The sequence below is a fragment of the Pteropus vampyrus genome, unplaced genomic scaffold (assembly GCF_000151845.1).
Source record: "Pteropus vampyrus isolate Shadow unplaced genomic scaffold, Pvam_2.0 Scaffold391, whole genome shotgun sequence".
NCBI classification, from domain to species: Eukaryota; Metazoa; Chordata; class Mammalia; order Chiroptera; family Pteropodidae; genus Pteropus; species Pteropus vampyrus.
In genome coordinates, this window is record NW_011889172.1 from 815,636 (window position 1) to 839,219 (window position 23,584).

Here is a 23,584-nt window from a genome sequence, read left to right on the forward strand (position 1 = left end):
CTCTCCCCCTGCTCCTCCACCCCACTCATGCCTCCTCCCCTGCAGATGACTTCCTTCTCTACCTGGACCCCCACTACTGCCAGCCCACTGTGGACGTCAGCCAGGCTAACTTCCCCCTGGAGGTGAGCTGGGACCCCCAGGGTAGGGGTTGGAGGCATGTAGTGGGAGCTGGGCCCCCTGAGTTTCCCTCATTTGTCTGCCAGTCTTTCCATTGCACCTCGCCCCGCAAGATGGCCTTCACCAAAATGGACCCAAGCTGTACAGTGGGGTTCTATGCTGGGGACAGGAAGGAGTTTGAGACACTGTGTTCAGAGCTGACCAGGGTGAGTGAGAAGAAGCGGGGAAAGGGACAGGGCTGGAGTGGGAGGCCTTGAGGCCAGCAGACGTGGGGAGACTATTTCCAGGCTGTGTTGTCATCATGCTGCCTAAAAGCTACAGAAGCCCAGCTCTGAATAGACTCCCCCAAAAGGGGCATATGAAAAACTAGAGGCATTGCTGCCTTAGGGGATAGCTGCTTTCGGGAGCTCAAGTTGCAGGAGCCCTCCTTATCTCTTAGCTTTGTGGTTCCATCAGGACTTTACAGCAAGAGTTGGCACCTACTTCCCAGTTCAGTGGAAAGGGAGCCCCACTTTCCCAGCAGACATAGCAAAAATCCCAGGGCTGCCTTTCATTGGCTGCATTGGGTCACATGAGCCAATCACTGTCCTGGAGAACAGAAAGTACTAATTGGCTGGCCTGGGTCATCGCCTTAGAAGGATGGGAGTTGACTTCAGGCAGCACTTTTTAAATATATTTGTTAGGATAACTATGCCTGCAAGATAAGTAACACAGCTACTGCCTTTGGGGCTGAGATGCTCTCTCCCTCCTCTCACCAGGTCCTCAGCTCCTCCTCGGCGACAGAGCGGTACCCCATGTTCACCCTGGCCGAGGGCCACGCTCAGGACCACAACCTGGACAACTTCTCCTCCCAGCTCTCCCAGCCAGCTCAGCAGCTTCCTCGAGCTGGGCGGCTCCTCAAGGCCAAGCGCCCAAGCTCCGAGGACTTTGTGTTTTTATAAAGGGACAGGATGGGGGAGAAGATGGGACAGACACTATTTATTTTTTTATGTCACGCTGGGTGTGGGAGCTTGAACTCTGATGATGGGACTTTCCCCTTCTCACCCTTTTGATAAGAGCAGCTGAACCCAGCCCAGAAAACCTCTAGGCTGGGTCCATTCAGCCAGGACAGAGCCCACAGGCCCGCCTCCTATCAGCTGGGCCCTCCTCACAGGGCAGGGAGGGAGGGTGGGCTCCTGGGCAACCACTCAGGGCCTGACTCAAGTACTGTAGTTTGCACTGGACCACCAGTGCCCGTCACTGGTCTCAAAGCCCCAGTCCTGCCAAGGGCTGATGGGGGAACTGAAGCTGCTGGGGGCTAATAAAGCCATTTGACTTGACCTTGGCTATGGCTGGACACAGCATTTGAGAGATGGGCCCAGGGGATATCTCAAGGTGAGATTTACAAGTGGCCTGGGGAACTTGTTAAGTGGGCCTTAGCTTCCACATCTGGAAGACGGGAATTCTCCCTTGCCCGTAGGTAGACATTGCAGGTCTATACAGTTGAATAGAGGGGGATGTACTCAGGGGCTTGATTGGAGGTTAGGAACCTGAGGGCCCCTGCCTGCTCCATCAAGCTCAGGGGCCACTCTTGAGCCCCTGCTGCTTCCTCCGTTGCTGGCCCAGCAGGCGGAAGTACAGCCGTTTTGGATTGAAGCCAAAGGCCTGCAGTCTCTGACGGCTGAACTCATGCCCACCAAGTGTCACTGTGGGGCCCAGGAGGCGAGCCTTCTTGCCCCTCTTCCGCCTCTGGGGGACTGGTGGCTTCTCAGTGGATGACACAGGGGCTGCCTCTTCCTGTGCTGGGGGGCACTCAGGCTGGGGCTGCTTCCCACAGGCCGCATCGGGTGCCAGCAGCTGCCCCTGTGGGCCAGCTTTGTCTCTCTGTGGTTTCCCTGTGGCTTCCGTGGGTGTGTCTGTCCTAGGGGAGGAAAGTCAGGGCTCAGCTTAGAGTGGACACGGTTAGGCCCATTCCTGGGTGCACATCCTTCATTTTACAGACGAGGAAAGGAGAGGCTAGGAGAGACGGCAATGCAGCAATTCAGGGGCCTGCCTGGAATTTAAACCCAGATCTGACGTAAGAACAGGAGTGTCGGTACTGAACCCTGAGGCTGGACAGTCACTGATAATTCTGGTATTTGAGCCCAGGCCTACACTAAGCTATTCACATAAATCAACTCATTTCAGATTTAAATCAACTCTGTGAACTATCACCCCTGCTTTATAGACTGGGGAGGAGGGGACATGATAATAACGATACCAGCGTTTTAAGCACTTCATGTGAATTGATTCACTTAATCTTCAAAAAACCCAACAGGGTCTACGGCCATGCCACTCTGAACGTGCCCGATCTCATCTGTTCTCGGAAGCTAAGCAGGGTCAGCCCTGGTTAGTACTTGGATGGGAGACCACCTAGAAATACCAGGTGCTGTAGGCGGTAAAAAAAAACCAAAAAACCACCCAACAGGAAATGAGCCATCCTTATCCCTATTTTATAAATGAGGAAACAGGCCCCGAGGGGAAGCGACTTGCCCAAGGTCACACAGCTATAGCCCAGCCATGATCTGAACCCAGATCTCAGAGGAGGGCCCATTCCCGAGGTCATAAAACAGGTGGCCGACAAAGCAAGACCCAAACCCTGCAGAACCCTGCAGGCTCCCCAGCCCACCCTCCCCGGGCCAGGGACACTCACTCCTCTGGGCAGAGAGACTTAAAGATCTGCCTCTTTTTCCATGAGTTCTGGGCCTTCCGGCTGTATGCTCTCTTGTCCTGAAGCTCCTCCTGCTCCGACCTGTGGGCACCCGGTGGACAGGCTTGTCACTGGGTGCTCTGGGAGGCGCCCATGCATGCCTGCCCACTCCTCCTCCTAAATACCTAGCCCAGCCCCACCCTGTCACCTGTACATGCAGGTCTTCTTCAGGGAGCACCATCGGTTCAGCTCTTTGTCATCAGCAGCGAGAATCTGTGTGGAAAGGGACAAGTAGGGTCCTGCTGCATGGGCCCCAGGGGGGCCCTGACTCTAAGCCCTAGTCACCTCATCAGTCAAAGCAGAGTACCACCAGCAGTGGTGGTACTTGATGTCTTGACTGATGAGGTGACTAGTGTCTTGACAGTGGGAAAGAACTGATTTCTGTGGAGGACAATCCATGTTTTTTGTGGAGGACATCAAATTGGGAAACAAGCATTGCCCCAAGTCACACAGCCAGGAAGTGGCTTATTACAGATTTCAGTTTGGGCCCGGGGCCCAGAGCCCCAGAGCCCTCATACATACAACCACATACAACCACATTCCCAGCAGCCTCAGGACACAGGTCTCTATGCCAGTCACCAGACCTGCTAATATAGAGGAGCTCCAGGTTTCTGACCTCAAGGTTCCTGCCTCCAGGCCTCAGTTTCCTTATTTATGAGGTGGGCATCCCCTCAAAACCTATTGGAAGGTCCTTGAGAAGACAGAGTGAATGCAGATGGTATGAGCTCAATAAACATTAGTGCTTTTACTGAGCAACCACCGCCATCATGGCGAAGGGACAAGTGTTCAGAAAGCCGCACATTTGTTTCAGGTCCACAGCCCTGAAGTGGGGGCTGTTATTAGGACCATTTATAGATGGGGAAACTGAGGCATAGCAAGGTCACACAGCTAGTGCGTAACTAAGCCAAGATTTAAACCCAGGCCATCTGGCTACAGACCTACCTCGTCTTAATGGCCACCCTGCTGCAGATATATGGTAACAGAATTAAAGGCAGTTGACTCCTTAACGACACCGGTTTGAACTGCGCAAGTCCTATTATGTGGATTTTTTTCAATAAGTACAGTAAATAGTAAATGTATTTTCCTTATGATTTTATCACTTTCTTTTCTCTAGCTTACTTTATTGTAAGAATACAGTATGAAATACATATAACATAGAAAGACATGTGTTATTAACTGTTTATATGGTACCAGTAAGCCTTCCAGTCAGCATGTCAGCCTTCTGCATCTGAAGAGGTTGAATCCACAGATGCAAAACCCACAGTTGCGAAGGGCCAACTACAGTTGAGTTTGGGGGAACCAAAAGTTATATGTAGATTTTTGACTGCGTGGGGGTAGATACCCCTAACCCCCACATTGTTCAAGGGTCAACTGTAGTATTTACAAGGGGCTGTTTGAATGAAGCCTTGCCATCTCGCAGAAACCCTCTGAAGCAGGAAATACTAGTATTGTCATTAATACTATTATTCCTGTCATTTTTGAGATGAGGAAACAGGCAGTGTGGCAATACCAGCTGACTTGTGCTCCCTCTTACCTACTGGGAGCCCCCAAGTATCCCACACCCACCCAGGGTCCCACCTCCTCGGTGCTGAGCCCAAAGTCGCAGGGCACCACAGCGCGGTACTTGAAGCGGCAGGGCAGGTCGTCGATGATGTCCTCGTAGTCCAGCCGGTAATACTCATCCAGGTACTCCTCGAATGTCTTGTCCCCTGCGTGGGGAGAGAGCTGGGATGCCGGGCTGTGCCGGGCTCTGCAGAGCCCCTTCCTGCCCACCACCTGCCCGCCAGGAACCTCACCGGGGTTGAACACGGGCTTCTCCTGCCCCACGGCCGCAGCGAAGGGTGACTTGCGCTTCTTCTTACCGGCTGACGGGGGCTCACGCTGCTTCTTCCGTGGCTGGCTAGGGTCGTAGTCAGCATCCATCTGCCTTGCCAGGATATGTGGGTCAGTCCTGGGGGCTCTGGGATCCTCTGAGCCCCCGCCCCACCCTGCCCATGGCACTTACATTAAAGTCTGGGTCCTCGCAGTGCAGCTCCTGCTGGCTCCAATCTCCACCCTGCTGTAGCTCAGCCCACGTGTCCCAGTTCCAGTCGTCTGGTTCCAGAGGACAGACAGGCAGGGGTGGGCCCAGGGGATACAGGCTGGGATCACAGGCTGTGGGCCCAGCACTCCCACCTCAGCCCAGTGACCTCACCTTCAAGCCCTTCCTCTTCCTCAAACTGCGGCTTCTCCTCCTCCATGGTACCGTAGTACTCGTCCCCGAAGCATTTCTGCAGGGCCGGGGACCAGGAGGGTCAGCAGGGGCCACTCTTCTCCTACATGGCCCCCCAGTGCCCTCTTAGGACCCGGCCCCTGATTTAAGCCTGACAAAGCTGGTTAGGGGACACCTCTAAGACCTCGCCTCCCCCTGTGTGTCTCCATCCCCTCTCAGAACCCTGCAGGTTGTAAACATACACTTAAATGCCTGCCACTAGGCTGGGGGGCTCTGAGAGGGCAGGGGCAGCTGTGCTGCTTGACCCTCGGCATACAGTAGGTGATCAATGGATGTTAGACTGGCTCTTGCCACTCCATGAGCTCTAAGAGGGCTGACACTGTATTGGGCCCAGTGGAGGCCTGACAGAGACAGATATTGCTAACCATGTCATTCATTGAGCATCTATTATATACCTAAGTTGGCTGCATCTTGCTGTATTTGTACTAGCACCCCGAGACAGAAAACTCCATTCTACTGAGAAACTAAAGCTCAGAACTGAGAAGCTTCTAGAAAGTGAAAGCTAAACTCTGACTACATAGCAACCCTCCTACTCTGGTTTTCACCTGACCAATTTATGTACCCTCAGTCCCCTTCCCTGAAATTCCAGGTATGGTCAGGGGCCTTTGGGGTCCCTGTGGTCCCCACTGCTTCCCCCACACAGCTCTCATTACCTGTTTCTGTGGCCTGATGCTATGTTCCCACAAACTCAATAAACATCAACGGTGCAATGAATGAGCTAAGAGAAATACAGCGACCCACTGTTCCTTCAAGATTTTTCAAAGAAACTTTTCTGAGTATTCCTCTCAAACCATCCTTACAACAGGTCTGCGATATATACTATGGTTAGACCATGTTACAGAAACAGCCAAAGGCTCAGAGAGGCCACGCAGCCAGGAAACGACCACAGGTTTCAGAGCCATGCTCCTGAGTGCTCGGCTGCATGGCTTGGCCTGGGCAGAGGGGCCACACCTGCATGAGCTGGTCGTGCCGGGTGGGGTCGAAATCGTCCTCGAGGTCTCGCTCCTCAAAGCCCAGAGTCTTGTTGCCTGTGACCTGCCGCAGCTTCTCCAGTTTGGCCAGAATCTCCTTCCTCTTCAGGTTCTTCAGCTGCTTAAGTTCCTCCTGCTTTTTTGCCTTCTCCTATGGTAGCAGGCCAGGGGAGACGGAGGGTATGGGCTTTCCCCACAGGCTAGGGGGACCTTCCAAACCCACCACCCCCACACTCACCCTCCTCTTTCGCTCCCGAGTCTCCTCCCTCCTCTCCTTCCTGCGTTCATCCTTGCGACGCACAGAGGACATGATGCTCCGAGGGTAGGTTTTGACCTGTGGGCCACAAAGATGGTTTCTGGGCTCTCCCAGTCTGGGCTCCATAGGCCGGCTCCTCCCAAGCCACCAGCCCTGGTCACCCACCAAAGCCGAGTCTGGCTCCTCGAAGCGGAAGTTGTACTTGTGCTCAAAGTCCTCCTGTTTCTTCAGAAACAGCTCCCCCTCATCTGAGGAGTCATCCACAGCCACCTGGACCGGGAGGCCTGCAACCCTGAGGGATGAGATGGAGTGGGGCTGGGGTCAGCTGAGCTCTTGTGTGTCAGCCATATTAATTCACCCAATCCTCCCAAGAACCCTGCGGTAGGGTGCCACCATTACCCTCATTGTACAGATGGGGAAACCGAGGCATAGAAGTCTATCAGCACAGTCAGATTCGAACTAGTGCCAACCGGCTCCAAAAGCCCATACTCCGCGGCTCTCCCTCACAGAGGACTGCTATCATCTGTGTGACAAAGTAAACACCCAGTGCCCTCTGCTTTCTGGCCAGCATTGGCTCCAGGCACCTGGCGGGACATGGCTGCTCACCCTTCCTCCTCCTCCTCCTCCTCCTCCTCTTCCTCCTCCTCATAGCGTTTGTTGAGGATATAATCCCGCAGGAACTGCTCCCCTTCATCCAGCTCTGGGTTGTTCCAATATTCCCTCAGATGAGTCTGGGGTGAAGGGGTGATAGGACCCATGTTAGAAACTTGAAGGCAAGGAAGGAAGACAGACGTGGGCACCAAGTGGACTCAGGTGACAAACTTCACAGCCAGCCTATGTAGGTGGGAGGCACTATCCCCATTTCATAGATGTAGACACTGAAGCCCCAAGACGGGCTCACCCTATCTTCAGAGCATGTGCTCTCGGCAACCCCTTCAAGGATTGGTTTCCAGAAAAGGGTTGGATAGAGGCAGGACAGGCAGTATAGTCTTTCAGCAACTATCTGTGGCAACTAACCAGCTCTCTCAGGGTCTCGACATTCTGCATCTCCTTCTGCCCCTTTAGCCATTCGACATAGTCGGCATCCTCCTGGGCCTGGGGGAGGGAAGGCCAGCACTGAGGGTCTGCAGGAGCCACAGCAACCCCTCCTTGCCACCAGCCCCGGTCTGGCGGGCCCCACACCTACCTTCTCCTCCTTGGTTTTAGCGCGTTTCTGCAGCAACCCAGAGCCACCTTCCCCCGCACTGTCCTCACCTTCACTGTCTTCCACAAATGCCCGGAAGCTGCCCATGCAAGAGAACAAGCCTCAGGACAAGCTGGCTGGCCCCTGCCCACTGCCCCAAGACTAACTCCATTCCCTAAGCCCTGAGCTCTCCCCAAAAAGCTGAGACACAGAGAGTTTTATAGACCCCGTTTAACAGGTCAGGAAACAGGAATGGAGAGAGTAAGTGATGTGCCCAAATACATGCAGCTATTAAGTGACAACAAGGTTTGAACCCAGGCCTGTCCAATCCCAGAGCCTCAATTCCCATCCATTTCGCCACTTGCTACTAGCTCACCTTTCCTTGAGCTGTTGCTGTTCTTCCACGTAACTTTTTGACGAGACCTGCTGCAGAGAGGGTGCCATGGGCCTCAGGCCCAGCTTCGGGCCCCTCAGCACCCCCGCCTGGCCTCCACCCCACTCACCTGGAGTTTCTGATTGGAGGTCTCCCCGTCTGAATTCTCCTCGTCGACATATTTGCTGTGCAAGGAAGGGTGGGAGTTCAAGACAGATTCCCCACAGCTTGTCTGCCCTAATGGGCTGGGGGGCAGTCACAAGCAGCAGGTGGGGAAGCCAATGGGGTGCAGGCAATCTGCAAGGAGCCTGCTCTCTGGGGATCTCTCCATTCTGGTGAGTCACTGGCTTCTTCCCACCCTTGCCCCTAAGGCCCCCATGTGTCCGCCTGCTAGGGGAAGGAGGACAGGGACTGAGTAGCACGTGTCAGGCTTTCTCCTCACCCTTCTTTCTCCAAGATAACCTTCCTCTCATAGTCCTTCAGGTACATGGGCCGTGCCTTCTTTTGCTTCTCAGCTGCCAGCTCCCCCTCACTCTCCGAGGATGTTGCTGTGGGGCCACCAGAAGACACCTGCCATCACTCGCAACCACGACCCCCTTCTTTCCCCAGGTAGAGAATCCCACTGGGTTGGGCCAGAGTCACATGGAGGCTTCAAATCCCCAAGCCACCAGTTCCCAGAGGTACCACAAGAGGTATCACACTAGCTACCACCTGGCAGTACCTGGAGATAATAATTCACTCTTTGAATAGTACCATCTGGCAGTACCTGGAGAGTAACTCACTCTCTGAATAGTACCAAGCACACAGTTACCATGAATATCAACAGGTTACAATCTAAGACACTCTGCTAAGCACTTTTGACATAAAATGATTCATTAAATAGTCACAACAGATGAAAAGGCAATGAGGAACCTGAGCCTTGGGGAGGACCAGCCCCACACCTGTTCTCTGGTAGAAGGTGGCATCTTTCTGATAAATGCGGGGATCCTTCTTCTTTAACAAGGAGAGAGTCCTGTAAAAGTCACGCTCCTGGTGGGGGTCAAATTCCTATGACAGGAAAAAGATCGGGGACACACTTCAGAAGGGAGGTGGTGAGAGCTCTGGTGGGTGCCTGGGCAGGTGGGCTAAGAGAGCATTAAGATTAGGGTGGAGAAAGGGGCATACATTAGGAAGAAGGGGGATACCGCTGGGGAGAGGCAGGTGGGGGTGTGTCAAAGACAAGGAGAAGGGAGGGTGGGCCCCACATAAGTTCAGGGTATGAGACAGAGGAAGGTAGCAGGCAAAGGGAGGGTACAAAGGATTGACATGGGACAAGTAGCATAGGGCACGTGGTAAACAGCAGGAGGGACTAGGCTGCACAGTGAGGTGGGAAGATGTGGTTAATGTGGGGAGAAGCTGGGTGCCCCAAATGGCAGAGACGTCCCTCTTCCGGGACACAGTAGGACACAAAAATGGTTAGATTCTTGGAAGATAAAACGGGGGACAGAGGGATCGCACCAAACACATCTGAACAGGTGGATCCTTGGCGAGGGAGAGGAATGGGGGTATTTGGCAATCCCTTGGGGGACAGGGAGGGCGCTGTCTGTCCCCCCTGGGATTGGGGGCGAGAGGTTGGGCACTTTGGTAGTGCACGGTGGGGTTGGGAATTAGCCGCCCCCAGCAGTCGGGGTCAGGATGCAGTGGGGGGCTTGAATGACTCTCGCTTGTCCGGGACGGAGAAGAGGAAGCTCACCACGCGCTCGTCGCTGGAGTCAGACTCGGAGCTGGAGTCGTCGCCGCTGCCTCGGTCCCGGTAGCGATCTTTCACTGCGGGGCACAGATGGGAGCCCCCCAAATCAGCCTCGGGGGACCAGATCAACCCCCACTTCCCAACGACCCTGCAGCGCCGACGTCCTGCGCGCATGCGCCCCGCACTCACGCCGCTGCAGCTCCTCGCGTTCCCGGTAGCGACTGTACCGCGCGGCGAACGCGGCGTTCACCCGCAGGGGCGAGGAACCGCGCGGTTCCGGCATGGCGGCTCTGCGGCCCATTGCGCACGCGTACGGCGAGCGCTCCAAGGAGGCGTGGCTGTTCTCAGCCCCTCCCAACTCGAACTTTAAACAGGTCGGAGCCTGGCGGGCCGCACCTAACCCCGCCCCCTGGTTTTCCGGTATCCCTTACGCCTCGTGACCGCAGTCCCCGCCCACGGATCACGCCTCTGCGGGGGAGGCTGCAGCCACCGCCCACCCCACCCCACCCCCTGGGCTCCCGGCACCCAGCTGACATCTGGGGGCTCTTTCTCCACTAGCGGTTTCCTGCCTCCTTTCCGTTCTGACAGCGCAAACCGGTGCCCCACCCAGCTCACTCGCCTCTGGCACCCTGGGAATTACCACCCTCTCCCTTGCCCCAAAGCATCCACGATCCACGACCCCTGTGGCCCCCTCCCCACAAACATTCTGGACGCGCGACTCCCCATCACAGACTCAAAAATCAGAAGCCACCAGCGCTGTGATCGTATACAAGCCTTAATTTAATGGGTACAAACATTAAATGATCACACACAACTATTTTCCGTAAAGCTTAATAAATAGAATCTTTTTTTAACGCTGTACAAGAGACTGGAAAACAAACTTACAACAAAATATGAACTCACACTACCCTTTTATTCTTTTGAAACTCCCCCCTCCCCCATGCTCGAAAGCAGTGTGCACACTTGAGGTCTCTCTCTGGTTACAGCCAGCCAAAGTCACCAGGTTCCAGGAGCTCTGGAAGCGATGACCTCATACTGGGGCTGAAGCTTTAAACGCTCTGCCCTTGGGACTCATCTGCAGCCCCAGCAGTCTGGGGCTTGGAGGAAACTGAACCGTTTAGGTGGCTGTTGCCTGCAGGAGCCCTTCTCTGCCCAGTACACCAAAAGGGGTAAGAAAAATAAGTGAGAAATACCTCCTTAAACACACACACCTCAGAAATCAACACCAACAAGCCACAAACTGGTGCCCTCCACCTTTGGCAGTGGGCAGGAGGAACAAGAAGAGAAAGTGTTTCTTTCCTCTTCTGACGTAGAACCCAGCTGGGTCCTGTTGCTGGAGTGGGTGGCCTCGGGTCACAGCGATGCCACCGTGTGCCCCTGCAGCATGTCCATAAGATCGTGAGCCCCTCTTCCCTGTGCCAGCTCGAAGGGTGTGAGCCCCCTGGCATCCCTGTGATGGAGGTCGGACTCAGCAGCTAGGAAGCTAACCACAGTCGTGTGGCCCTCTAGCACCGCCAGATGGATGGGAAGCGCCCCGGTGTCATCAGGTAAGTTGACATCAGCTCCGTGCTCTACCAAAACCTTCAGTGTGTCAAGGAATCCAGTGCGGGCTGCATCATGGGCTGGAGTGGTGCCAGAGGCGTCCTGGACATTGGGGCTGGCACCTTGTTTCAGGAGCTCCAGGGCAATGGCGGGGCTACCAAACATCATGACCTGTGTGGGGGCAGAGAGTAGGAGTTCCTCAAGGGATGGGTTCCAGGAAAAAGGGTCATTGGAGAGAGGGGTTATTCAGTAATAGAGAACACCAAAGAAGAGATTCTCTGGAGAATGGGAAAAGCCCAGGGAACACAAGTCCCCAGGCAGCTGTTTGAGACCCCAGAAAACAAGGCTCCTAGGAATAGGGACCCTCAAGAAACTAGTCACCCTCCAAAGGATTAGACACACACCAAGGAATAGCCCCCATGGAAACTTTCAACCTAAGACCCTCCTCAAGGAACCAGAGGACTCCTGCCTTACATAAGAGAAATAACCAAGAAATACAACACCCCCTCCAGGAAAGTGGCCTCATAGAATGAGAACTGCACCCCCCAAAAGAACTTGACAGCCCCCTGAAGGGAAAGGAGATGCCCAGGGAATCTGAAACCCCTTCTCTCCGAGGAATAACCCCTCCCATGTAATTGGAGTGCTTCCTAGAGCACTTGAACCCCACAAAAAGTGGGGTTCTCCTGTAAAATGATTCCCAGGGAATAACTATTCTCCACTGGGACCCCTCATAATATACCAGAAATACGAAAAACACCAGGGAGATTCCCACCCCCCAGGGAGATTCCCACCCCCCAAGAAACTGGATACCTCTCAGAGAATCCCCTAGAAAATAAGAACGCCCTGGAGCCATGAATCCCTTCTTCCATCGATCTGATACCCCCCACCCCCCGCATAGAAGCCCAAAGAAACCAGAGCTGTGCCCATGAAAACGGAATCCAAAGAAATTAAACCTTCACTCATGAAATAAGAAGCTCCCCAGGGAAATTGGATCCCCCGCACCCAGAGAACGAGGAATCCTCCAGAGATGGAAAGGTTTTCCCTCCCCCATCCTAACCCCATCCACCACCCACCTTCCAAAGGGGACAGGGAGAAACGTCAGCCGAGAGACGGAGAAACGGAACCCAGTCAGCCACCACCAGGGCCAGGAGACGAGAGGAAAGGGGTCTGGGATTCCAGTCCTCGGCCCGCCCTCGCTGCCAGACAGCCCGGCCTCACCTGTAGTGCGGTCTTGCCGAAGCGGTTCAGGGAGTCAGGGTGCACCAGCTCGCGGTGCAGAAGGCGGCGCACCTCCTGCACGTCTCCCCGGGCCGCGGCCCCACTCAACCGATCGCCGGCGCGGACCTCCTCCAGCAGCATGTTGACACAGGCGGCCTGCGAAGCCCCCCGCCCGACCCGAACGCGGTCAGTGCCGGAGAGACCACCGATGCTGGCCAGATCAAACCTCCCGCGGCGTACCCGGCCTGCGCAAGGCTGCCGGCCGGGCTCGTCAGTCCGGGGCTCTAGAACGACCCCCACCCTCCCGGCCGGCTCCTCCCCTCTGTCAGCCAGCGGGTCGCGAGGGGCTAGGAGCCGGGACCAACCCGCTGCGGCCCACAAGGCCCAACCCGGCGCCCGCCCCTTGGGGGCCGGGTCTCCCCCCAACTCACCCTCCCTCCTCCTCGACGGGCGGGGTCTCTTCTGAGCCGGCGCTACAAACGCAGCAGCAGAGTAGTCCGCCAGGGGGCGGAGACAGCGTGCTCGAGGCCCCGCCCGCAAACGCCGCGGATTTGTTTTCTTATGAACTCGCTACGTTGTAGCCCAGCCCCGTTGCCCGACGCGCGACCCTTCGGCGCCCCGCCCACACGTCCAGCGCAGCCAATGGCTAAGCGTCGCCGGGGTGGTTTGCACGCCTAAGTGGGCGGTGCCACTTCTGACTGGCCGAGCCGTTGCGACCGATGGACCGCCGGCAATGGCGGGGTTTTCGGTTTTTCAAATGCTCCTGGCGGGCGGGAAAGAGGGCCGTTTTAACTGACCTGGGGGAAAAAGGTCAAGGATAGGGTAGCGCGGCGGTTCCAGGACCTCGGCACCTCCAGGGGAAAGGGAGGCAGGGCTGAGGCCGCCCAGTCCAGGGTTCTATCATCCAGAAGGTGATAGGCATTTATTCGCCCTACTAGGAGCGGAGTTTTATTTCATTCATTCATCCACCGTGTGCAGGAACATTTTCCGGCGCTGGGTAGGGAGCGCACATTCAAGCACCTAAATAATTTAAGATAGCGTTAAGCACCGTGAATAAAATAAAACGGGGAAGTGAGGGTGGGTGAGGAAGGAATCACGTTCCGGCTCAGATTGAGCCAGCCCTGCCTGGCACGGCAAGAGCAAGGGCGAGGAGGAAGGTTCCTGCCGCAGCTCCCACGTGGTTGAGCCTGGGAGGTGGCTATCACAGAGGCCTTCATTCAAACATTTACTGTGCACTTAACTGTGTACTACGCACCCAACTGGAGAGAGCCGGGCCACTCTTGCTGCGGGGCTCCTACCATTTAAGGCGGCAGAAGATAGTAATTAAATCTTTTCAGAGTGGTAAACGCTAAGGAGTTGATAAAATGGGATAGGTGATAGTCTCTTGGGAAAGGAAGGCCGTTGAAATAGAGAAGTTAGGGAGGGCCGCCCTGAGTTGGTGACTGATTTAAGACCTGAAGGTGCAGGAAGGAGCTATGTGGATAGCTAAGAAAAAGCATGCTAGGTGGAGGGTACTACAGATCAGAGGCCCTTAGGTGGGATCGTGCCTGGTGTGTCCAAGAGAAGCGAGGTATAGACGGAGAGGAGGTAAGGGCAGGTAGGTGGCAGGAAGGGTGCCGCAGCTCAGACTAATGAGCTGCAGGGAGAACTTTACTTTTAACAAGACGAGAACTATAGGTGGGTTCTGAGTAGAGGAGCCAGGATCTGCCTTCGAAGTTAACAGGCGCCCTCTGGCGGCTATGAGGGGAAAATTGGTGGTAGATGAAAGTCCGGAACCAGGCAGGCGACAGAGATAGAAGCAGCGAGGCTGGCTCAGATGAGCTGTGACCAGGGCTGAGGAATGGATATGTTGCCCACTCCCATCCCAGCAATTCAGGGACGTCCGTGGCATCCCCTGTCCCCCAGCCAAAAAGCATATACACAATGGCTAAATTCATCTTTTTAATGCCAACCCATAATGCAGAAGAGTGGGCAGGGGAGAGGGGGTCTTCTGGGCTCAGCAAATGTGAAAGAGGAGGGGCCCCTGACACCCCTTAAGGCAGGTCACTGCAAGAAGGCACTCATGAGGGGGACTCCATGCCCCTCCTCTCTTTCTTCATATAAAAATGGAAGGGGGGAGGCAGAGGGAGGCAGGGAGACCATCCCTCCCAGCCTATGGGTAGAGGACAAGATGCGGAAGGGGCCAGGTGCTGGGAGTGGAAAGCAAGAAACTGCTAAGCCAACAGGGGCCCGCTCACACACACCCTTCCCACCTTCCCTCCTTCTCTCTAAAGTCTGCAGTCAGGGCCTAGGTGGAGGAGGCTCATGTTCTCCCTTCTAGCTGGTACGAAGTTGATAATCTGCAAGGAAACGATGGGCATGGACCGATTCAGAACTGGAGAAAGGGAAAGGAGGAACAGTCCCCCCACTTCTCCAGCCCCAGTGCCTGTGATCAACCCTGCGAGGATGGAACAAGATTGAGGATGGGGGGTCAAACACAGGGACTGTAACCATGGCAACAAGCCTGTTTCTAGGCAGCAAGTGGGAGTGCTTTATCCAAGCCCAGGAACTGCCCTCATTTTAAAGATAGGCAAACATAGGCCCAGGGTGGCACGATGATGAAGATGGGGCAGGCTTGGGTGCAGGCCTATTGCGTTTTAGAGCCCTCTGCGCAAGAATATATCAAAGCCCCAAGCCCATCCCCCTTCCTCTCCTTGATCCCATCATTTCAGGGAGCCGAGCTGCCTTACCACCACTCTGGGTGATGTAGCGGACCCAGGGCAGTGCCTGGTAACCACTTTTCTCGATGATCTTCATGTATCGGACCTGGAAAGAAATGAAAGGAGGTGGCCCAGGCTGCAGGGAGAGGGCTGGTTGGGGTCAATAGAATATATGTGACACAACTTGGGGGAACAAGGTGGCACAAGCTGGGAATAATGATGTGACATGGGTTGGGGCAAAGATGTGGCATGGGCAGTGGGAGTGAGGGAAAGGAAGGTGGTCCAGGACAGTGGGAAAGAGATAGCACAGTGTAAAGAAATAGACACAATGCAGTTTTAGGAGGACAGGGTGGCACAGGCCTAGGGAATGGTGAATGGCTTGCAGGTCAGAGAGGGACGAAAGTGAACAAGCTGGTGGGGAACAAGGTGGCACAGAGCAAAGAGACAGGTAGAAGGAGAGGAGAACCAGGCTGAGAGCAGAAGAGGCAACAGTGTTCCATGGAAAAGACAAGGATGACTACAGAGAAGAGGTGACCCAGGCCAGGGAACAGAGGTGACCTGAGACGAGAGATGGACAGAGGGGAACCTGCCAAGGTCAGGGAGAAGAGCCATCACTACCCACTTCCCTCACCTGAATCCCAGAGACGGTGAAGTAGGGGATCTCAAACTTGACCCCAATGGGGGGCCGGCCCTCCTCCTCCTCCTTCTCCACGCTGGGGAGGCCAAAGTGGGCACGCATCAGGTACTCCTTGCCCCCCTGAAGGCACATGGGGGCATCAAACACGCTGACGGGCCTGTACACGCCCCAGACCATCCTCACAGCAGCCCCCGGAGCACACTCAGCTCTCAGCCTATTTCACAGACAAGAAAGTAAAGGCTCCAGGCCAAGGCTCCCAGCTGAAGCTTCTGACTACAAAGCCTGGCTGGCAGGTGGATGGGAGGCTTTAATGACCATCTCCCGTTTTTTAGGCCCTAATGCACCGCCCCCCAGATCCCAAGGACAGACCAAATCCTCCAGCAGTCGGAGGACATGGATAACATGATCCTGCCTATTTCACAGCAAAATGAGGCCCCACAAGGGGAAGAGGGCTTCCCAAGGCCATCCAGCTCAGAGAGGCAAGAGGGGAGACCCAAACCCAGGGCTGATTTCCTCCAGACCTGGGAGGGAAGCATAACTACCATGCTGGCCTGGTGGTTTACTGCCTCAGCTTAATTACCCCCCAAGGACAACTGCGTGCATGCAGATGTGGGTCTCTGATTGGTTCTCCACCTGGCCCTCAAGCAGTTAGATTGGTGAGGGGGTTGGGGGGCAGATAAGCACTGTGAGTAACTGTCCCCACCCTTCCCCAGTGCTCACCGGGAAAGACTTAATACTCCAAATCACGATGTTCTTCTCAGGCACGTACTTGGCACTCCCCACGCTGGTCTTGAAGCGCGGGGAGTCGGCATCGCTGGGCACCGGCACAGATATCTCCACGCCGTTGGCCACCGATTGCTTCTTAAACTGCCCCTTGGCCTGTCCAGGGAGAAAATGTGCGGCAGGAAGAATTCACTCATGGGTTCTGCAACCATTCACTAAGACCTTTCTATGCGCCATCTCACCGAGAGCCTCCGAAACCCTGAAGTGGGGACCACTGTCCTGCCCAGTTTACCAGGGAGGAAAACAGAGGCTCAGAGAAGTTAAGGCATTTGCCTGGAGACACACAGCCAACAAGTGGCAGAGCTGATAGCTGGCATTTACTGAGCCCCTGCCATGTGCCAAGCACTTATCCCTCTCACTGATTCTCTAAAGTAGGGTCCATTCCTAAGGTTCATTTTCCCAACAAGGAGACTGAGGCACAGAGAGAAAGAGCACATTGCCCAAGTCATATAGCTGGTAACTGGCATAGTAGGAGGTCAAACTAAGCCTGTGTCCTCAACCATCACATGCCCTCCTTACAAATAAATGAAGTAACAACACTATACTTAACGTCTAGAGCTGTGTGACACTGAACAAGCTTTTAACACAATGATTCTAAGTGTCCCATGTGTCATAGTTAGCATTTTGATTACTGCTATTATTTATTCATTTAGGGAGGGATATTTGATAGGTGGGATCAGGGGCAGAGGACCTGGAGGTAAATGGTAAGGGGAGAGAGTACTTGGAAGGCACCAGCTTTAATAACCCCTTCCCCTTTCCTGCCTGCAGACATGGGGACATTGAGCAACGTCACGACCCTATGTGGTGACCATCTGCTCTGCAGCCCAGCTCCCCTGAGAACCCAAGATGAGGGAACAAAGTCAAATCTAAGGACACAGACTCTTGAGTCAAGTGGACCCAAGTTCAACATGGGGAACCTCCCCTTCTTAGATGAGTGACCTCTTAATCCCCTACACCTCAGTTTGCTCATCTGTAAAAGAGGGTAAACTATAAGCTCTGGAGAAGCCCTTTCTTAGGGCACCAGGAAACACACACAGGGTTGTTCATGGCAGCGCAGACCAGAGTAACCAAGAACTGAAAACATCTCACACAGGAGAATGGAGAGATACAGAAGATTCCCATGGTGGAGTATCCTACAGCTCCAGGAGTGGATGCACTAAGCTGCGACTCCTGGAATCACCTTAAAATCAATGTTACATAAGCAAAAGAAGTCGGACGCAAAACTGTACAGCCGGAGTCCACTGATATGAAGGTCAGAAACCAGCAGAACAAAATATCTGTGGTGACACATGTGGGTTACAAAATTATAAAGAAAGGCAAAGAAATAATTTACATAAAATTCAAGATCGTGATGACCTCTGGGCAAGGGGAGAGCAGGAACTGGGGGAGGGACACATGGGGTTTCAGAGGCTCTGGTCAACTACATTCGAATAAGCTGAGTAGTTCATTATTATTCTTTAAATCATATAATTACACTATGTGTGTATATATGTATTTAGTAAGAAAGTAAATTAAATATGTAAGTAAAACAATTCCTGTCAGACGGTGATAAATAATAGAAGAAAAAATAGAGCAAAGGGAAGTGGGAAATGCTAAGGGGAAACAATTCTAAATAGGGAAATCAGGGAAGGGCTCTCTGAGGAGGTGACATTTAAGAAGTTAAGGAGATGAAAAAAGGAGCCACGTGGATACCTGCATGGGTGGGGGCAGAGTGATCCAGGGAGAGGGAACAGGCAGCACAAAGGCCCTGTGGGCATTGGGGGGTGGGGTGAGGTGGGGGAACCATACCTGACATGTTTGAGAACCAGCCAGATCAGTGAGGCTGGAGGGAAATGAGGAGCCAGGAGGGAGGTGGGAGATGAGGTTAGATTGGTGAGGGGGTTGGGGGGCAGATCAAGCACTGTGAGTAACTGTCCCCCTGGCCCACCTTGACCATGATCTCCACACGGCTGTGGGAGAACTTCTCAATGACGGACTCAATCCAGATCAGTGGCTTGACCTGCAGACACAGGAAGGGGGAGTTCTGGGAGTCTCTGGAGTCAACTCTGAGCCCCTGCCATGGGGCTTAGCCCTGCCTCACCTGTGTGCTGAGGCGATAGGACATGAGCTCAAAGTCGCCATCGGGCGGGATGAAGGAGATGGTGCGGTCATTGTCAAAACGAGAGAGTCGCACGCACTGGTGAAACTTCACATCCTCCAGTTCCACAGACTTGTTCTTGCTCCCTGAAACTCAGAGCCAAACATGCAGGATGACCCTGGGGGCCAGAGCAGTGTCTCTGCCCCTACCTTCATCATTCACTACTACCATCACCCCTATTTTTCCGATGAGAAACTGAGGCCCAGAGTGGATGAGTAACTTGCCTGGTCACCCAGCTGGCCAGGGCAGAGCTAGAACCTGAACCCAGGGAATCTTTTAAATACGATGCTACTCTGTCTCCTAAGATAGTCTAGAATATCAGCTCCATGAGGGCCACGATCTGTCTTTTTTTCACTTCCCTGTCCTTGTACCCGGCACTCAGTAATGGAGAAGCGTTTCCTCAATGAACAAGCAGCTGCGCCGCTGGCCATGACCAGAAGAGGGCGCGTGAGTGCTTATTTCAGAACTGGCTGTAATTCTCTGGGTCCCCAGATGCGGAGGGGTCTCCAGCTCCTCAGTGAGCGCCTCTCCAGACACTTACGGCCAGTGAGCTCAAAGAGCACGCGGTCGTTGAGGCCGAGCCGCAGCTCCGGCATGCCAGACAGAAACACCTTGAGCTTGATGGTGCCCACGATTTCACTCAGCAGGACGCTGCCATTAGCATTGACCTGAGGATGCACGCACGGAGGGTCATAAGGCGGAGGGTCCCCTATCCTGCTCCCAGGCCGTGGCAGAGGCAGGGTGGAGGTGTGGGGGCTCACCAGCAGATTGACAGACTCTATGACATCGATGAAGACCTCATTCTTCTTGTACTTGATGCCCTCAGAACGCCAGGACACAGCATTGGTGACAGTGGGTGGCACCCGTGACTTGCCTGTCTCCAGCTTATTGCCCTGCTGCGTGATGTACCTGGCAGGGAGCATGAGCAGGTGGACGCAGGGACACGCTCCTGGCCCTCCCCGACTTCCTTCCACCTGTGGCTTCCCATTTGGCTGCCCCCATGGCCCACTCACTCCTGCAGAATCTTGCTGTCGGTGGTCTGAGGGAAACCGAAGTCCATGAGCTCATCCAGCAGCTCGTAGACAATGACAAAGTTGTCCCGGATGCTCTCCTCCTCCAGCTCCTTGAAGTATTCAGAGAATACCTGGGGATGTGGGGAGCAGACACACAGAGGTGTAGCTGGTATAGCCATGGGCTGGGTCCCCGCTGATCCAGCCAGCCATCCAACAAGCAATTACTGAGCACCTACTGTATACTAGTGCCAGGACATTAGTGGTAAACAAAACCCAAAGGGCCCCTGCCCTCATGGGAGAAATGGACTGGTAACAGAACCAATATAATCCAACATGTTGAGTACAATAATGAGGAAAACACAAGGAAAGTAGGAGCCCAGAGGTGAGGAGGTCCAGGAAAACTTCCTGGAGGAGGAATTGGAAGGGCTCAAAACTGTTTTGTTTGTTCATTTGTTTGTGGGACACGGATCCCTGCATATCTGGTGATACCCACAGACCCACCTCAGAATAAGGTTTGTAAATGCATAAAATAAAATACAGGGGATGGCGAAATAAGCCTGTTAGATAAAAATACAACTAAGTTCATGGACTTTCTGGATTCTATCCACAGGCCCCTGGAGATCTGAAGACCCCAAGTTAAGAGCCCTGGGAATTGGGAGGCATAGCCAAAGCAGAGAACCTGTCAGTCTTCAACATTCAAACATCCTCCACTCCTCATCCTGCTGCAACTTCACTGGCCTTTCTATTCCTACTGGCCTTTACATAAGCAGCCCCTCTGCCTGGGACACTCCTCCCCCACCTTGCCTCACAGAAGGCTGCTGCATTCAGGCCTCATTTCGAATGCGAAGCCGCCCCCCACACACACTATGAGTATCACGCTATGGTGAGATGAGCAAACCGGTCACTGATATGATCTCCTCCTGTTTAATCTCCTTCACGCCCTTTAATTCCTCAGGACAGGTAAGGCCCTGGCTAAATCAGAGCTCTGTCTTCCCTTTGCCTGGCAGAGAGGAGACAAATCAATAAATAGTTCTCATTTGTGGAAAAATATTGACTGAGCACTTTCTTAGTCTTTGAGAATGGCATAGAATAAGAGCTCAATTATTTTGATTTTTATAATATTACCGATAAGCAAATAATAATATCGAACCTTTGTTGAGCACTTACTGTATACTGAGAACTGTTTTAGGCACTTTAGGTGTAGGAATTTGGTTAATCTGTACGATGACCCTGAAGCAGGACTTGTTTTAACCTCTAGTTTAGAGACACAGAGAGAAGTGACTTGCTTAAGATAACTCAGGGAGAGATGATTTCTCAGCAGCCAGTAAGAACACAGACTGATGGGGCTTTGATGGAGGCCCTCCAGGGAGGTCAAGCAAAGCTTCTTAGGAGAGATGGATCCTAAAGGAGGCAGACAAGACAGATGGACAGACAGACCAGCCAGCCAATGAAAGGCCGGGACCTACCTCCACTGTCTTGTAGAGGAAGGAGTACACGAGTGAGGCATTGGCATTCTTCAGCGTGGTGGCCACCACTGCGGGCAGCGAGGTTAAGGAAAAGGTGCCATTCTAGAAGGGCTCGAGTGGAGCACATATCCTGAACCCCCACCCTGTCCCCTGCTACTGCTCTTGAATCTGCCCACCCATCCCCCAGCCTGAGCCCCCACTGATGTGCTGTGAAACTGCTGTCTTCAGCCCACCCTTTCTGGGCCTGAGCTGCTGCCAGAGACCCCACCTGTAGCCGGATACGGTAGAGGTTGCTGTGTTTGATCCACAGAAAGTGGACCCGTCCGTGGCTCAGCAGTGGAGCCAGGGCCCCCTCCTCCTCCCGCTGCAGGAGCAGAGGCATGAAGTGCTCTATCTCACTCATGGCCACATCGCCCTTGTAGTTGCGGCTGATCAGGGGCTAAGGGTGGGCAGAGAAGGTCCGGTCACCACTGGGATCTGGGGACCCTGTACCCGGGGGCATCAGATGCCTGGTTCTGACTCTACTTCCTGGCCAAGGGGCCTGAGCAAGGCTCTGCCTCTCTGTACCTCAGTTTCCTCCTCTGTGAAACGGGCATGTGATGGCAGCTAACGTGTCTAGAGCCCTCACTGAGGTCCAGGTCGTGTTCCACTAAAGATTGGATGTTTGCTTGCTGATTTAGTTCTCACCACAATCCTGTGAGGAAGGTGTCATTGTCATCTCCATTGTACAGATGGGAAACTGAGGTAGGAACTGTCTCCATAGTAAGTGGGAACCAGGAATTGGACCAAGGTGCCCTGGCTTCAGAATTCCGCTCTCGCCCAGGGCTTTATATGCACCAAATCAATGCGGTAGGAATGATAAGAGGAAAGAAGGACGAGAAGGAAGGAGGAAAGGAGGGATAGATTACAGAAAGAAAAAGAAAGATTATAGAAAGAGGGAAGGAAGGAAGGGGGAAAAAAGATTATGCTGGGGGGGTGGGGGAGAGAGAGAGAGAGATTATGCTAAGAAGAAAAAAGTTAAATTAAAAAAAAAGTAAAAAGGTTATGCCCATATATCTCTTTTAGCTCATGTAGCTTTGCCTGGCAGGCAATTAAGCAGTCAATAATAATAGTATCTACTTGCTGAGGTTGTTTGGCTCAGCGCTTAGAACTGGGAGGTCATATAGCTGGTAGTCAAATACCTTAGCTCTCACTATTATTATCAGGAATATTATTTCCACCACCACAATTGTTATTGCTATTGAATGACAAGATGAATGAGAAGGGACTCCAGAAGGGGACAAGGCAGGCCCAAAGGAGAATCAAGGTCTCCCACCCCTGCTCTCTTCCCCAAATACTAATACTGTGGATGATGATGGTGATAGAAATAATTTTAATTGACTGCCTAATGTTTGCAGCAGGGCTACTGTGCTAAGTAGCTTCCACGCATACGGTTGTATTAACTGTTCTGGGGTGGGGACCTCTGTTATTTCTACCGATAGGGAGATTGAGGCTCAGAGAGGTGAAGCCCCTGGCCCCAAATACGCGGCTAGTAAACGGTGGAGGTGAGATTGGGACTCTGCGGGATTGGGGGAGAGGTGTTCCCACGCCCCCAGGGCTTTCTAGGGCCTCTCAGCCTGGGTTAGGGGGAACTCAGCCTCACCTATCGGTCCCCCACCCCTGCGCCCAGCCTCACCTTGCCCTTGACATCGAGGATGAAGACGGCCGAGGCAGACATGGTGGCGGCCGGCGGACCTAAGAGGCGCGGAGCGAGAGGAGGAGACAACGGTGGCGACGCTTCCTTGTTCCTGCGGAAGCGCCGGCGCGCAGGTGAGCGCCCAGGTGAGCGCGTCTTAAAGGGGAGGCCGCCAGGTGAGCGGTGCTGTCGGCGGACGTGAAGACGCTTGGAGGGCAGGAGAGGCAGGGCTTCGGACCCGACAGCTGCCCCGCCTCACTGTCCCTTCGAACCCAGGGGTGCTGATGGGCATGGGCTGAGATCCGAGACCAACTATCCATCCATCCATCCATCCATCCATCTTGTTCCTCCTCTGTCTCTCACACAAGCATGTCACCCCAACAGGGCAGAGACTTTGTCCTGTTCATATCTGTGTCCCCTGTGCGTTGGACACTCAAAATTGTTTGTGCAACTCATTCATTCTTTCATTCATTCATACAAAAAATTTTATCAATTATTCTTTCACTCAGATATTTATTCACTAGTAAATTCCTTCTCTCAGTGACAGGAACTGTGGGTTGCACTCTGAGTAGGACAAATGTCGCCGCTTTTATTATTATTCTTAATGTTGCACTTATTCTTTCCAAAAATATTTATAAGCTCCTACTATGTGACATTAAGATGTTGATAGAATGTGGAAGAGATAAATGGTTGTTATTATGATTATTATGACTATAAATATTATACTGTTAGTTATTTAACATTTATTGGAACACCTACTGTGTGCTGGACTGGACATATGGAAG

At 53.6% G+C, this 23,584-nt stretch overlaps 4 protein-coding genes and 1 pseudogene across 8 annotated transcripts in view; 2 read left to right on the forward strand and 3 right to left on the reverse strand.

The window, feature by feature from the left end:
* Positions 1–1,436, forward strand: part of ATG4D (autophagy related 4D cysteine peptidase) — a 6,036-nt gene extending 4,600 nt beyond the window's left edge. Inside the window, exons 6-8 of the mRNA XM_011380350.2 lie at positions 6–122; positions 204–323; positions 876–1,436. Of these exons, the coding sequence (XP_011378652.1) occupies positions 6–122; positions 204–323; positions 876–1,058 (420 nt within the window). The 3' untranslated portion in view covers positions 1,059–1,436. The remainder of the gene's footprint in view (positions 1–5; positions 123–203; positions 324–875) is intronic.
* On the reverse strand, positions 1,081–9,973 carry KRI1 (KRI1 homolog). 2 transcript variants are annotated; one of them, XM_011380281.2, is made up of 19 exons: positions 9,819–9,973; positions 9,633–9,706; positions 8,842–8,947; positions 8,343–8,448; positions 8,031–8,085; positions 7,904–7,950; positions 7,531–7,627; positions 7,362–7,439; positions 6,951–7,075; positions 6,510–6,636; positions 6,327–6,422; positions 6,069–6,239; positions 5,040–5,115; positions 4,851–4,939; positions 4,642–4,768; positions 4,424–4,554; positions 2,994–3,058; positions 2,789–2,887; positions 1,081–2,017 (listed from the first exon to the last, which is right to left on the reverse strand). In XM_011380281.2, exons 1-19 carry the CDS (start codon positions 9,928–9,930, stop codon positions 1,675–1,677), a joined length of 2,124 nt encoding a protein of 707 aa, XP_011378583.1. In that variant the 5' UTR covers positions 9,931–9,973; the 3' UTR covers positions 1,081–1,674. The 2 variants fall into 2 exon arrangements, with proteins under 2 accessions (XP_011378583.1, XP_011378582.1); XM_011380280.2 differs by having other exon boundaries at positions 7,904–7,953.
* LOC111731700 lies at positions 2,415–2,533 on the forward strand (annotated as a pseudogene).
* Positions 9,974–10,388: 415 nt separating the features above from the next.
* CDKN2D (cyclin dependent kinase inhibitor 2D) lies at positions 10,389–12,922 on the reverse strand. Of its 2 annotated transcripts, XM_011380283.2 has the most exons (3): positions 12,821–12,922; positions 12,390–12,545; positions 10,389–11,342 (listed from the first exon to the last, which is right to left on the reverse strand). In XM_011380283.2, exons 2-3 carry the CDS (start codon positions 12,528–12,530, stop codon positions 10,983–10,985), a joined length of 501 nt encoding a protein of 166 aa, XP_011378585.1. In that variant the 5' UTR covers positions 12,531–12,545; positions 12,821–12,922; the 3' UTR covers positions 10,389–10,982. The 2 variants fall into 2 exon arrangements, with proteins under 2 accessions (XP_011378585.1, XP_011378584.1); XM_011380282.2 differs by lacking the exon at positions 12,821–12,922 and having other exon boundaries at positions 12,390–12,789.
* A 1,712-nt stretch (positions 12,923–14,634) lies between these two features.
* AP1M2 (adaptor related protein complex 1 mu 2 subunit) lies at positions 14,635–22,918 on the reverse strand. 3 transcript variants are annotated; one of them, XM_011380286.2, is made up of 12 exons: positions 22,800–22,918; positions 21,407–21,563; positions 21,125–21,192; positions 19,659–19,789; positions 19,407–19,554; positions 19,187–19,313; positions 18,589–18,731; positions 18,436–18,507; positions 16,446–16,604; positions 15,720–15,845; positions 15,119–15,194; positions 14,635–14,728 (listed from the first exon to the last, which is right to left on the reverse strand). In XM_011380286.2, exons 1-12 carry the CDS (start codon positions 22,839–22,841, stop codon positions 14,706–14,708), a joined length of 1,272 nt encoding a protein of 423 aa, XP_011378588.1. In that variant the 5' UTR covers positions 22,842–22,918; the 3' UTR covers positions 14,635–14,705. The 3 variants fall into 3 exon arrangements, with proteins under 3 accessions (XP_011378588.1, XP_011378587.1, XP_011378586.1); XM_011380285.2 differs by having other exon boundaries at positions 18,589–18,737; XM_011380284.2 differs by having other exon boundaries at positions 19,187–19,359; positions 19,411–19,554; positions 22,800–22,855.
* Positions 22,919–23,584: the final 666 nt, after the last annotated feature.

Excerpts from the sequence above, each read along its gene's own strand:
- KRI1 (XM_011380280.2), bottom strand. The coding sequence starts at position 9,930 with ATGGGCCGCAGAGCCGCCATGCCGGAACCGCGCGGTTCCTCGCCCCTG. Across the intron at positions 8,948-9,632 it reads ACTCCAGCGACGAGCGCGTG|GAATTTGACCCCCACCAGGA; the intron begins GTGAGCTTCCTC and ends TTCCTGTCATAG. Across the intron at positions 4,769-4,850 it reads GCGAGGACCCAGACTTTAAT|ATGGATGCTGACTACGACCC; the intron begins GTAAGTGCCATG and ends CTGGCAAGGCAG.
- CDKN2D (XM_011380283.2), bottom strand. The coding sequence starts at position 12,530 with ATGCTGCTGGAGGAGGTCCGCGCCGGCGATCGGTTGAGTGGGGCCGCG. Across the intron at positions 11,343-12,389 it reads TCGGCAAGACCGCACTACAG|GTCATGATGTTTGGTAGCCC; the intron begins GTGAGGCCGGGC and ends GCCCCCACACAG.
- AP1M2 (XM_011380284.2), bottom strand. The coding sequence starts at position 22,841 with ATGTCTGCCTCGGCCGTCTTCATCCTCGATGTCAAGGGCAAG. Across the intron at positions 16,605-18,435 it reads GTGTGGAGATCATGGTCAAG|GCCAAGGGGCAGTTTAAGAA; the intron begins GTGGGCCAGGGG and ends CTCCCTGGACAG. Across the intron at positions 15,195-15,719 it reads TCACCGTCTCTGGGATTCAG|GTCCGATACATGAAGATCAT; the intron begins GTGAGGGAAGTG and ends ATTTCTTTCCAG.